General features: G+C 39.6%; 1 protein-coding gene across 1 annotated transcript in view; it reads left to right on the forward strand.

The window, feature by feature from the left end:
* The window catches only part of Adamtsl1 (ADAMTS-like 1), a 385,192-nt gene that overhangs the window by 263,561 nt on the left and 107,228 nt on the right, over positions 1-14,403 (forward strand). Inside the window, exon 16 of the mRNA XM_013020837.1 lies at positions 4,284-4,494. Coding sequence (XP_012876291.1) covers positions 4,284-4,494 — 211 coding nt within the window. The remainder of the gene's footprint in view (positions 1-4,283; positions 4,495-14,403) is intronic.

Below are 14,403 nucleotides of genomic sequence, written 5' to 3' on the forward strand. Positions count from 1 at the left end.
AAAAAAAAAAAAAGATTATCCTAGACATATATTAATTATTGCAAATAAGGGAAACCATGACACCTATGTTTCTTTGGGCCTGGCTTACTTCACCTAATATGATTTTTTCCAAGTCTTTCCATTTCCTAAGAAATGGGGCAGTGTCATTCTTTCTGATGGAGGCATAGAATTCAATTGTATATTAATGTATACACACACAAACACACACACACACACACACACTACATTGTCTTGATCCATTCATCTATGAGGGTTATCTGGGTTCGTTCCATATCTTAGCTATGATAAATAATGCTGCAATAAACATGGTTGTGCTGATAGCTTTAGTATGGCCTTGTTTGTTATCATTGAGGTAAGTGCCCAGAAGTAGGATTGCTGGGTCATAGGGAATCTCTATGTGGAGTCTTCTGAGGAACCTCCAAGCTTCTTTCCAGAGTGGTTGAACAAGTTTACACTCCCACCAAGAGCAGCATCCTGCCTTCTAACAACACACGTTGCTTTAGGTTGTTGGGCTTACATAAATGAAAAGAAACAGCATGAATCTTGGTGTTGTGACTTCATTCATTCAATTTCATCTTTCAACACTCATTCAAGTTTTTGTCATTGTTATAGTTTAGTATCATTCTCATCCTTTAATATAGTATTATATGAATATATCACAGTGTTTTATTCATCCTTGATGTGGGGTTTTCCTGTCTGGGCTATCATAAACAGTGCTTTAAATATGTCTCTGGAAGAACATGTGCATAATGGGGAGGGGAAGATATTTATATTGTATATTGCAGAATAAAAAATTTCCTTTACTTGGCACTAGTGGCTCATGCCTATAGTCCTTGCTATTCAGGAAACTGAGATCTGAGGATTGTGGTTCAAAGCCAGCCTGGGTAGGAAAGCTATGAGACTCTGATCTCCAGTTAACCACCAAAGGAAAGCAGAGTAGAGCTTTAGCTCAAGTGGTAAAGCATTAGCTTTGAGCAGAAGAAGCTGAGGAATAGTGCCTAAACCCTGAGTTCAAGGCCCAGGATTAGTTCACGCATGTGTGTGAGTGCGTGCGTGCATGGGCACACACACACATACACACATACACACACACACACACACACACACATTTCCCTTGATCCTAATAACATATAGAGATCAATACTTGTTCACTCTCAGCATTTGGATGAGTAAAGAATTTGGAATTAGTTGGTCACTGGTGTCTCATAATCCTAGCTATTCAAGAGGCTAAGATCTGAGGATCACAATTTGAAGCCAATCTGAGCAGAAAAGGCCATGAGACTCTTATCTCCAATTAACCAACAAAAATGCTGAAAGTAGAGATGTGGCTCAAGTAGAAGAGCACCACCACCCTTGAGCATAAGGCCAAGTAAGAGCTTGAAGACCTGAACTCAAGCCCTAGCTACAGCACAAAAGAGAAAAGAGTTTGGCATCATTTGGGTAGGCTAGTTCTGTCCCAAGCTCATTCCTGAAGGCTATCCTGGGTGTGGAGGATATGCTTTCAAAGCAGCTTCTTCACAGGCGGAGAAAGTTAAAAAGAAAGGAATCCACTGGGAAGAGAAGCTGCAGTTTTTCTACAGGTGAATTTTCCCTAAAACGGAGTGCTCTCATGCCAGTGGCTCATCTCCCAATGGCCCTGAGGGAGCAGTCAGAGAAAAGTATCAAACAGAAACTGTATCCCATATGATCTAGCTTTGCAGGTTCTGTAATGTCATTTCTACTTCACTTGCTCATTGGAAAGGAGCCTCAGAGTCTAGTCCACACTCAGAGCCCCTCCTTTAAAAGGAGGGGTTACCAAAGAAGGTATGAACATGTCTTAAAACCTCGAACTGTTTTAAAGCTTAGAATTAATCGTGCTGCGTCTAGTTTTATATGTATAAGATGTTAGTGACCTGTGTAATATTAAGACTAATATCATAGGTACTTTTTCTGTACAGTAGTCAAAGCAAATATTATGAATGATTGCCTTAAATATGTTAGAAAGCTATGTCAGGATCTCCATCTATCTGTAGTCTTTAGATTCAGTTAAACAACACAGCACGTTATTACATGGTCTTTGAGTGGCAAATCACACACATTTTATCACATTTTCACATATATATTGTTGCAATTTGAGAATATATGCATATAGTTTAAAACTGATTTGATCTCTTTACTAACAAAAGATGTAAGACACAAAAAGCAAAGTTAATATACATTCATATAAGGATCACAAAGAAATATATTAAATCTGTCCTTTGTACTTCTAGGCACTTAAAGTTTTGTGAATAATTATAGGACAGCTTTCAAAATATTTCCTTGAGATAATTTCTACCATAGGAAGGACAAAAGCTTCAAAGTCAAATGTAGCCAGGTTTGAATTCGAGATTCACTGCTTATTAATTTGGGATTCTTAGGCAATTTGGTTCTTGGATACTCAGATTCCCTCAACTATGAAATGAGAAAAATCAATGGAGTCTTTCTCTTCCTGGAGATAATTAAATGGGATCATATGTTTATTCGGCCTTTATGATGGCAGGTCTTATCTATTTGCTCATTTATGATAAACTCATTTATTGTCTACATTAACTACCTAGAAATTCTATGATAGACATTTAGAGTCAAACAAACTAATTCTATCACAGGCCTACTTTCAGAGTTATATACTCTAGCAGAGCCCTTGACAGGTAAAACTATAACACCATTGTGATGATTGGTGTCTAAAGAAGATGTAAAGGTAATACTTTGAATATGGATCAAGTTAGTATATGTAGAAATAAAAGAAATTTTGAGGCATAAGGAAAAGACAAAAGGTATTCCAAATTAGGGGGTAGATCTTACATAAAGATGGAGCTACGAAACCCAGGAGCCAGTGGCTCCCTCTGTAATCCTAGCTACTCACCAAGCTGAGATCTGTTCCCAGGTAGGAGCAAGCCTGGACAGAAAAGTCAGTGAGGCACCATCACCAATCAATCAACAAAAAGCCAGACTATGGTCATGGCTCAAGTCATATAAACAAGCTGTATCCTGGATTTCAAAGCCTAGTACAGAAAAGGTAGATGGATGGATAGATATTGCTACAAATATGACTAATCATCCTACAGATGAAAGGAACTTGGAGAGATGGGCCTGGAAGAGTTACATGTTAAAATAGTAGGGGGGAAAGATGAGAATGTACATTCAGTTTTACAGTAATGAAAATCATTAGGGAAAAAAAAGTTAACAAATTTTGAGGGCTGGCTACAAGATAGACGAGCCTAGCTACCAAAGGAAGTATTGCCATGGTTGGGGGGGGTGTTGTTTTTTTGTTTGTTTGCTAATTCCTATTTGCAGAACATTTGTGTCTTAGACTGTAAACAGAACTACCATTGAAAACATGTCTGAGTCAGAGCCCAGGCAACTGAGCTTTGTCCTTATCACTCCCATTTTGAAGGCTGCATCAACAGGGAAGTGTAGTGGGGCTGTTTTATATAGGCCCTTGGCTCACCATAAATATACTTCTCAAGATGTGGCCATTTAGAACTGGCCAATTCATGCACTCAACTCATCTGTGTATTTGACGTCCATGTCCAGATAATGAGCTACTCACTCCACTTATTTCCCTTCAAGAAGACTGATCTATTTAGCAGCCTCCACTCCGGTTACATTATCCAGTCCCAGGCAGCGATGATATGTCTACATAAGACAGAGACATTTCTGTGCTATGATGGAAGTTTTGAAGGAAGTTGGAGCCAGTGACCTTTCACTTTGAAGCCAGTGAATAGCAAGCACAATTTTTTCAGTCTTGCTAAGAATGGAAACTGGAAAAATTAGCAGAAAGTTTAGGCTTTCTAGCCACTATTCAGTATATGATACCCAATCTGTGTCTCATCTAGCTAGCATTCCACCCTTCTGCTAGTGAAGTTTACATGTTCCATCAAAATCAATGTACTTGTAAAAGAACTGGTCATTCTGTAGATAAACATTAATTGTCCTGTTTTATCACTTTATTTGCTTTATTTTAAGTGAATTCTAAGAGCATGAAGGGGGAAGATAGATTCTTGTCTTAGGAGAAAATTCCTAGCCAGTCTAGAACTAGAATTTCTCACATTCCCAATTAGGAGTTTTTATGGTATTAGCAATTTCCTGGAAATTATTCTCTGCACAGGAACTAAGACAATCTTCTCTTTCTCTCCCCCTCCTCCCTATCTCCCTGACTCTCTCCCTCTCTCCCTCTCTCCCTCTCTCTCTCTCTCTCTCTCTCTCTCTCTCTCTCTCTCTCTCTCCTCTCTCTTCTCTCTCTTCTCTCTCTGATTTCTTCTCAGGTGGGAAATTGGCAAGTGGAGTCCATGTAGTCTTACCTGTGGGGTTGGCCTTCAGACCAGAGATGTCTTCTGCTCCCACTTACTTTCCAAAGAAATGAATGAATTGGTAATCCTGGCTGATGAGCTGTGTCACCACCCCAAGCCCAACACAGTACAAGCTTGCAACCGTTTCCATTGCCCCCCAGCCTGGTATCCTGCACAATGGCAGCCGGTGAGTCCTCAAGTTACTCAGTATTGGAGCTCTTGTTTCACATAGCAATTTTTCCACAAAGGACACTTTCCCATAGGAATTTTGTCCTGCTAAAGAAATGTTCAGGTTCTGCTATCTGCTATCCCTCCCTTCTTATTTTTCTCCCAACCTTCTTCAAATATATAGAGAGAGATAGAGAGATAGATATAGATATAGATAGATAGATAGATATCATACACTTTTTACTATACCACACCAGTCATCTACAAAAGCAACTCAAAATACCCATCTGTTACCCTGAGCATATTCTCAACACAGTTGTCACCAAGTTAAGAAAAAAGTTTTTTAAAATAGACAATTTGGTGAGGGGTTTTTTCCTATAAAGGTAGATTGATTCTGAAATATGCCTTTGGATGTTTTTATTATTTCAAATTCTAAGAAATTAGAATATGAGGTAGTGCTTTTTAAAAACTACATCATTACTTAGTAAAGTGGGCTAGAAATCCTGAGTCAATTTCAGTTTCTCTGGTCTTCTGATTTCAAAAAGTCTAACAAGTGTTGTTTGAAAACAGGAGTTAGCACACTGCTGCCCATGCATAAATCAAGCCCACAGTCTTTTTGTAAATAAAGTTTTATTGGAACATGGCCACGCCCATTCTTTTACATACTGTCTATAGAAGCTTTTACATTACACAGGCAGACTTGCAATTTTGTAGCTGTGACTAAGACTAAATGGCTCACAAAACCTAAACTATTACTGTTTTTTCACAAAACAATTAGTTGATTCTACACCAAAACACATGTGATCATCTATTTATATATATATTATAGGCCTATTAAAATTAATATGCATTACTTCCACTTAAAATAACTTTTTGTGTGCCTTTAAAGAGCACAAGAGGCCAGGTGCTGGTGGCTCACCCCTGTAATCTTAGCTACTCAGGAAGCTGAGATCTGAGGATTGAAGTTTGAAGCCAGACTGGGCAGAGAAGTCCATGAGACTCTTATATCCAATTAACCGCCAGCAAACCAGAAGTGATGCTGTAGCTCCAAAGTGGTAGAGCACTAGCCTTGAACAAAGAGCTCAGGGTCAGCACCCAGGCCCTGAGTTCAAGCCTCACAACCAAAAATAAAAAGAATGGGGCTTGTGAACAGGAGGATTTTAAAATTATTGAATAGAAATCTCATTTTGTTCCTCATTAGGACATCAGGTGGAGCTTTAAAATGACAAAGGTTATAAAAAGTAAGCATGGCAGAAAGAAAGGACATACATCCCTGTGTAAGATTGTTTTAAACTCTAGAAGTATCCTAGTTTCAATGGCAAAATTATACAGTTACCCCCACTGAGGAGAGAGAATAGCAATTTACCCTTTCCTTATTGCCTAGTCTAAAAAGTCCTCCATACTCTTCCTCCCTTTTCCTGTCCATCTTGGGACTGTGGTTTAGTAAAGACTCAAAGGTGAAAAAAGAGCAAAACAGAACTATGATCAGCACATGGTATCTACAATTTCTACATCCATATACTCAATCAACCCCAGACTGCTACTTATTTAGGTCTACAATGCTTACCATCTGTACTGAACATGAATATACTTCTTTTCTGTCTTAATTCCCTAAACCATATAACAAATATTTACATTGAATTTACATTTTATTAGGTATTATATATTTATATATAAATACCATGCACTTTCTACTGTTCGACACCAGTAATCTCCAAAAGCAACTTAAAATACTCTGTTTTACCCAGAGCATGAAATCTAGAGATAACTTAAAGTATACAGGAGAATATATAATGATTATATGCATCATTTGATATACAGACCTGAGCATCTATGGATTTGGGTACTAGAATATACCCTTGCAGATGCTGGGGAGCAAATATATAAAGCAGCTAGAGACAGACATTGATGAGAAGATTTTTCTTTTAGAGCTTAAATGTATCGTAGCTAAATTCATCAATACCATCCAACTCTGTATTTTGTTTGTAGAAGCCAAGAGAATGAAGTATATTTTCAATACCTACATACCAGTACTTTACTAAGAAATATACAGTATTCCAAACCTACTTGAAGTCAATTCTCATACCAAATCAGTGAAAAAATAGGCTTTGTCATCCTCATTTAGAGGAAATTAGGGTACACACAACTAGCAAATTTAGGGGTGGTATCAACCCACTTTAATGTAACCTTACCAAGCCTTAAGTTGTATTGTTAAAGGAGGCTTTCCTATGAACATCTTATGAGGTCCATTGTCCTATGGATTATATAACTAAGGACTACACATAGTCTTACACAAAATTGTGCAGCTTGGACCCCAATCCAAGTTTCCTGATTCCTAGTGTGTTTATACTAAACCTCATCTAATTAGAATAAACCATTGACCTTGAACTCTGCTGCAGATCCAAGCCAACCTTAAGAAAGGGTGAGGAGGGGCTGGGAAGGTGGGTCAGTGGTAGAGTGCTTGCTTTGCATGCATGAGGCCCTGGGTTCAATTCCTCAGCAACGCATAAGCAGAAAAAGCCAGAAGTGGCACTGTGGCTCAAGTGGTAGAGCACTAGCCTTGAGCTGAAGAGCTGAGGGACAGCACCTAGGCCCAGAGTTCAGGCCCCACAACCGACCAAAAAAAAAAAGGGTAAGGAATCAGTTCCATACAACCTATACTGCCCTGCTGAATTGTTAAATCCCTATATTAGTGGGAGCTTTCATTGTCACTTCATACAGAGTGCATTATGGGTAGACATTTATTCTATGACAAAATTAATGAGAAGAGAAATAATACCTCTCACCAGGCTCTGAAATTCTGGTTTGTAGCTTATTGACAGGTTTGTTTCTGGTTATGGGTCATAACAGTGGTGATATCCAGGACCCTCAATATCCTAATATGGTGCCAAATTAAGTTCTTGATGTGTGATGCTTTTCCAGTCTTTCTAGCGCATACATAGCCTTGTAGCCGTCACTAGCCCCACATCCAGTATCCCTTTTGAGTTACCCAATAAATCACTAGTGGTTCCATTTTCCATCTACCTTGTTGGTGATGTCATGAATATTGTGTGTGTGTGTGTGTGTGTGTGTGTGTGTGTGTGCACGTGCGCGTGTGTGCCAGTTCTGGGGCTTGAATTCAGGGCCTGAAGGCTGTCCTTGAGCTTCTGTGCTGAAAGCTAGCACTCTATCACTTAAGCCACAGCTCTACTTTCAGCTTTTTGCTGGTTAATTGGAGATAAGATCCTCAAGGACTTTCCTGCCCAGGCTAGCTTTGAACTACAGTCCTGAGATCTCAGCCTCTTGAGTAGCTAAGATTACAGTTGTGAGCTACCAGTTCCCTACATCATATAAATTTATTTTGAAAGTTTTTGCCATTGTATTGCACTAGTGAAAAACCTCTGGGATGAGACAGTCTCCTGATTTTTCAATCAAGGAAATAATGCAAAAACAATACTTTCAAATCTGTCCAATGAGGCGTCAACACTATAGGAAGACCTTTACAAGTATCTCTTATGTACCAATACATAATAATTATGAAAATATTCAAACATTATAAGGAAAAAAGAATGTTAGAAAGGAAAAAAACACCTACAGAGAAAGCCCCGGTTAATCGTTGGTGCAGAGTTTGTTCTAAGGATCCTTCATCACTTCTAGGAGTTTCTCTAAACCTGAAGGAAATAGTAGACTATTTCATTTCAAAGAATCCTTTTTTAAATTGGTTTATTGTCTTTAAGTAGTTGTATAAAGAAGTCAGCATTCAACAAACTAGTTTACACGTAAAATGCATCTTCACCATTTCCCCCATCCCTCCTAGCCCCTCCCCTCCCCTCAATTTTCCTAGTTTCATAGGATATGCAATGAATATTGACTGCATTCTTCCCCTTTTCCTATCTTCATTCATCTTCCGTCTTCATTCATCTCCTCTTTCCCCTTTACCTCCCCCTCCACCTTTCAGGGGTAAATTTTCTGGTATTCTTTGTTGGGGGGGATTGTGAGTTTGTTTTCTAAGGAATTATCACATTTGGATTCTCCCCTGCAGTTATAACATTCTGGTTAATATATTTGTTTTTTGTAAATATCAAGTTGTGAGGAAATCTGACAACACAACATATAAAATCTAGTGTCTGTTATCTATATTATCCTTGGCTTTCATCTGTGTATTCCTTTCCTTTGGCTGCTGTAACAAATTACCACAAACTCAATGGCTTAAGACAATACAAATTTACTATTTTGAAGCTCTTCAGAAGCTAAAACTCTGTCTTGCCAGTCTGAAATCAAGGGGTGGGCAGGTCTTTGTTCTTCCTGGTGTAAGAGAATATGTCCATGGGTCCCATGCATTGAGACACAGGCATGGCCTACAGTCTGTTCTACTGTGGACTGACAAAATACTTAGGCTGTGCCAGCACTCAGCATTTTCTACCACTGTCTATGGCGCTGTGGCCATCCATTTTTCCTTCATGTGTTTGTATTACAAAAGTTAAATTTTAAAAGGGTTAAATGGAATTGAATTTGTCCACTCTGGACCATAATTTATGTTGTCCTAGACTATGGGTGTTTTATATTCAGGATTATATCTACCCAGCTGTACATACATACTGCACACATCTGTGCTAAGACAGAAGCAATCACCACAACCCCTAGACACCATCTACCCTTGGGTTAAAACTCATTGGGTTGGCATTTTACCATAAATGCTTTTTTTTAAAAATCAGAGTCACAGTTCAAAATGAATATAGTTTATTGTGTAAAAAAGGAATATAAGAAGTTAATCTCTGATGGTAATGTGAAGTAAAAATCTTAATCATAAGAATTTTAATGACAACTGTAAGTGTAAATTGAGGAATAAAAATTTGACTTTCTAGACTTAAATGCACATGTTTGCATGTGTGTACCCCTGCGCACACACACACACACACACACACACACACACACAAATAACTTTTGGATATATGAGGTGATGTGGTTGCAACATCTGTTACCCCACGGATTGCTAACGTTGATTTAGCTGATCTGGGTGGCTAGGCAGGTGCCCCAATACTTCCCCACTAAAAGTTGTACACTCCATCAAAGAGGATGACCTTCCCCCATAGAAGAAGGAAGGTATCTATGTGTGCAAGGAGTGTAGGCGGGGCTTTACATGGAAGTCAAACCTCACTCAGCACCAAAGGACACACACAGGGGAGAAGCCCTATGTCTTCAGGGTGTGTGGGTGGGCTTTACATGGAAGTTAGATCTCACCAAGTACCAGAGGAAAGTTCAGGGAGTGGGGTCAGGGCTTTCTATAAAAGGCGCACCTCACTCGGCACCATAGGATACACTGGAGAAGCCCCATGTCTGCAGTGAGTGTGGTCAGAGCTTTACACAGAAATCAAATCTCACCCAGCATCAGAGGACACACACTGTAGAGAAGCCCTGTGTCTGCAGGGAATGTGGACATGGAAGTCACGCCACACCCAGTACCAGAGGACACACATGGAACAAGCCATATCCCAACAACCAGAGAAATGACTAATGTAGCCACTGCACATCTCCACACCCTAGTTCCCATGAGGCTTCAGAGGACATCTACTGGCCCTTTACACTCAGTCCCCAAAAATGTAATGTGATCAGAAATAACGGATTAAATCAATCCTCCAGTTGAATATTAAGGCATAAAATTTTAAAACTTCTTAAGTATTCAAGAGATGTTCACTCGTTATCAAGCTATTCTCCTCCCTATGTCCTTCATATCCTAATAAATGTTCTGTTCTTACAAAAAAAAAAAAAGAAGGAAGGTATATGAGTGCCTGGACTCCCTGTTAGAACCTTCACACAAGCTCTCAAATTAGAGGGATGAATTATCAGTATAGCCATCAATTTTGATATATTCCAGTGACTAATACATAAATCTACATAAATTAGAGATAATGTTTCTTTAACATTTTGTTTCCCAGTGAGAGAAAAATAAACTATTGGATGTCCAAACTCATTTTCAAGAGTTTATTTAATAAGGAAGTGGACACTTGATGCTACCTTTAGAAGGAATAATAAATATGGCAAACCAGATCAGAAGTCAGACTTTACATGTAAAGTGTTTCATTTTTATTTATTAGCAGAAAGCTCTTTAGTATAATTTCACTAGCTTGTAGTGGGGCTTGTGTGTCACATTGTAACAGGAATATTAAACTCAGAAATTTCATTGTATACTCCTTATGCTTTTATGGGTATAAAAGCTTTGTTTGAGGGGCAGGGAAGGTGGCTCAGTAGTAGAGTGCTTGCCTTGCATACATGAGGCCCTGGGTTTGAATCCTCAGCACCCATATAAGCAGAAAAAGCCAGAAGTGGCGCTGTGGTTCAAGTGGTAGAGTGCTAGCCTTGAGCTGAAGAGCTGAGGGACAGTGCCCAGGCCCAGAGTTCAGGCCCCACGACCAGGGGAAAAAAAAGAAAAACTTCACTGCTAGCAGATGATTTCACAAAATGGCCGAGTAATGAATTCTGTCCTCATTTTAACAATTTTGTTCAGTAAGAAGCAATTCTTCATTTCTCTTTAGGTATTTCTCTAAGCCCTAATACAATCTGGTTAACTTCAAACCTCAAATTCTGGACAGGGTCTGCAGCTGCTTCCCAAAGCTTCATACACACCTGCAGACACTATGCCCAGCAAACCTTGTCTTCCTTTGTTGTTTTTGGTGGTGGTGGTGGTGGTGGTGATCCTGGGGCCTGAACTCTGGGCCTGGGTGCTGTCCCTCAGCACTTCACCTCAAGGCTAGCCCTCTACCACGTGAGCCACAGCGCCACTTAAGCTTTTTCTGCTTATGTGGTGCTGAGGAATCAAACCCAGGGCCTCATGCATGCAAGGCAAGCACTCTACAGCACTGAGCCGCCTTCCCAGACCTCGTCTTCCTTTATTGATCTTTGTGGCAAGTTGCCAGCACTTTTGATCTCATCCCCTATGTGGAAGGAGGGAGAGGGAAGTCTCAGCCTCCTGTGCCGTCACCAGTCAGCACACATGTCCCGTGATTCTACCTCCTACATCTCCCCTTCTCTTTCTCCCTTTCTAATCCGTCTTTTGCAGTCTTGGCCTAAGTCTTCACAAGCAACCAAGCCATCACACACAGCTGTTGGCATTATCTCTCAGATTTGTCTTACATAACTCATTCATTGTTTCCCTGGCTGTCTCCTTACTTCAAGTAAGAGTACAGCATGACATGTCACATAATCGTATCTAAGAAGTCCTTTCTCCATCACATACTTCATAACAACTCACATGTCTATATTACATGAATTACTTACCACATATTGAAGCATGTTAAAACCCCTGTTGACACCCCCATGGTTTTAAGATTATGTTCATTGATATGTTCATCTAATGCCTCATTTTCATTTCTCAGCCATGCTTAATCATGATGCTTATGTCTCACATTCTCAGAACTGTTCTGAGCAGCGAACATGCCACAGTCCTTCATACCTTGGGTTCATGCATGAATGAACCTGTTCCCCTGCCTATGTCCCTGCTCAACCACTCATGTTACTTCATCTGCAGATTCGCCCAACTTTTCATAAAGACCCAGTTATAATCTCTATGGTATTCCCTTTTGTAAAACTGATTATACCTTGCAGTAAGGTTTTCTCCCTCCCTGCATAACAAATGCCTAAGGTAACCATTTTACTCCTCTTAAGTACCTAGCACCTAACACAATGCCTGGATCTCAGCAGATAATAAATGTTTGATGAAAAACAATGAATTAATGAATGAGAAATGGGTGAAATAAGTTAGAAACTAAGAAAAAGGAGGAGGAGGAGGAGTTGAAGAGGAGGAGGAGGAGAAGGAAGAGGAGGAGGAGGAGGAAGATACTATGTTAAACCTGGGAAGCTGTCCTTAGGCAGGGGAAAAACATTATTTTGTATTGGGTTCAATAGTATGATTTGAGCTACAAAGGAAATGAACTCAGGTCTTAGAAAGTTAAACTACCAAGATAAAACATCAAAAGATATCAATGCAAGCAAATGTTGTTAATACATTGCTCTTGGAAAATATAAAAATACAGGTCATAAGAGCCATTATATTTCTGTAGAAAAGCATAAATTTTAAGTGTTTTCCTTATTGTGTATTTTTTACTTTTCCTATGAAAATAATGAGCCTATGACCTTATGTCATGAAACATGCATGGTAGTTAGTGTCTGCAATATAAATATTACTTCTCATTATTTATTTTTATTGCATATACTTAAAAATAATACCCCTGGCCAGAGAGTTACCTCTTCATACTAGAATATTATTTTAAATGATGATTCATAAAGGGAAACATTTTTTCCTTTAATTTTATTAAATTCCTCTTGCTATTGCTTCTTTTAAAACATGTTCTGCTTTGCATCCTGTTTCTTATGTAAGGGATCGCAACCTCATCTGTTAATCTCAGCATGGTCACAAAGTCATCATGGACTTTGGAGCCTTTATTGATTTGAAATTTCATCTTCTGCAATTTTAGAAATTTATGAAAATGTAAACACACAAAGAAATTCTTTGGGCAAAGGTAAGATAATCATACAGGAGCAAGATCCTTGAAAATATTCTCCATTCCTAGAATGTCAGACCATCATACTGACCACAAGCTGCCCCTAGCTGATACATACTGCTGATGCCCTCTGAAGCTGTTTTCAGCTAATGATAGTGCAGCCTGACAAAAAGTGTATGTTTATTTTACATCTTTGAAACATCAGAATTTAGAGCTTTTTCATTCATCCAGTCATCAGTCCAACAAACATTTATGAAGTGAAAGGGATTTTTTTATGTCAGACACTGTACTAGGCACTCAAGAATGTAAAGGTGAATACATTCCACTCTCAAAAAACTCCTAGTCCTGGGCTGGGAAGGTGGCTCAGTGGTAGAGCGCTTGCCTTGCATGCATGAGGCCCTGGATTCGATTCCTCAGCACCACATAAGCAGAAAAAAAAAGGCCTGAAGTGGCGCTGTGGCTCAAGTGGTAGAGCACTCGCCTTGAGCTGAAGAGCTGAGGGACAGTGCCCAGGCCCAGAGTTCAGGTGCCACGACCGGACCAAAAAGAAACAACTCCTAGTCCTGTGTATATCCAGGAAGGTTGGGAAGTAGCAGACATATGAGCAAATGGGTTCTTACAGAAGAATTTTGGTCAAGATGCAGTAGAGATGATCCATATGCCAAGATGTGGAGAGGAATGGCTCATACGCTCAGCCTTCAAGAAGACCTTGGAAGTTTCATGCTTAGCAAATTGCTGAAGGGCACGGCTCACAGAGGTGTGAAAAGAAAAACTCTCTGTGTGTCCAGGATAGGGCAAATTGTCCATTGTAGTTAAGGCCTTAACACATGGCACTCTCAAAGAATGTGCTTGAAAGGTCAAAGTTAGAGTGTGAAAGCTCTGAAAAACCGTTCCCAGGAGTCTGGGTCTTATCTTCTGAATGTTGAGAAACTCCAAAGAGCTTTCTGTATAGATAAAACTTCAAAAATGATCATTTTATATATATATTTTTTCCTTACAACATCATGTTATTACAGACTTCTTTATGGGATAGAGGGGATTATCTGAAGTAAGCCCTTTAATTCAGGTCCAGTGTGCAAATTGACAGCCTCACTGTGTTAAGTGAATGATTCACTCTGCAGGACCATGTCAATACATCTCTACCCTTGAAATAAGACCAATTTGTGTGTGTGTGTGTGTGTGTGTGTGTGTGTGTGTGTGTGTGTGTGTGTATGTGCGCGCGCACACACACGTGTATGCCAGTGCTGGAGTTTAAACTCAGACTAGAGCACTGTGCTTGAGCTTTTGTGCTCGAGGTCCATGCCATACCGCTTGAGCTTCACTTTCCTGCTTTTGGTCGTTAAGTGAAGTTTAGAGTCTCATGGACTTTCCTGCCCAGACTGGCTTCAAACTGCAATCCTTGGATCTCAGCCTCCTGAGTAGCTAGGATTACAGATGTGAGCCACCAGCAC

The sequence above is a fragment of the Dipodomys ordii genome, unplaced genomic scaffold, assembly GCF_000151885.1.
Source record: "Dipodomys ordii isolate 6190 unplaced genomic scaffold, Dord_2.0 Scaffold53, whole genome shotgun sequence".
NCBI classification, from domain to species: domain Eukaryota; kingdom Metazoa; phylum Chordata; class Mammalia; order Rodentia; family Heteromyidae; genus Dipodomys; species Dipodomys ordii.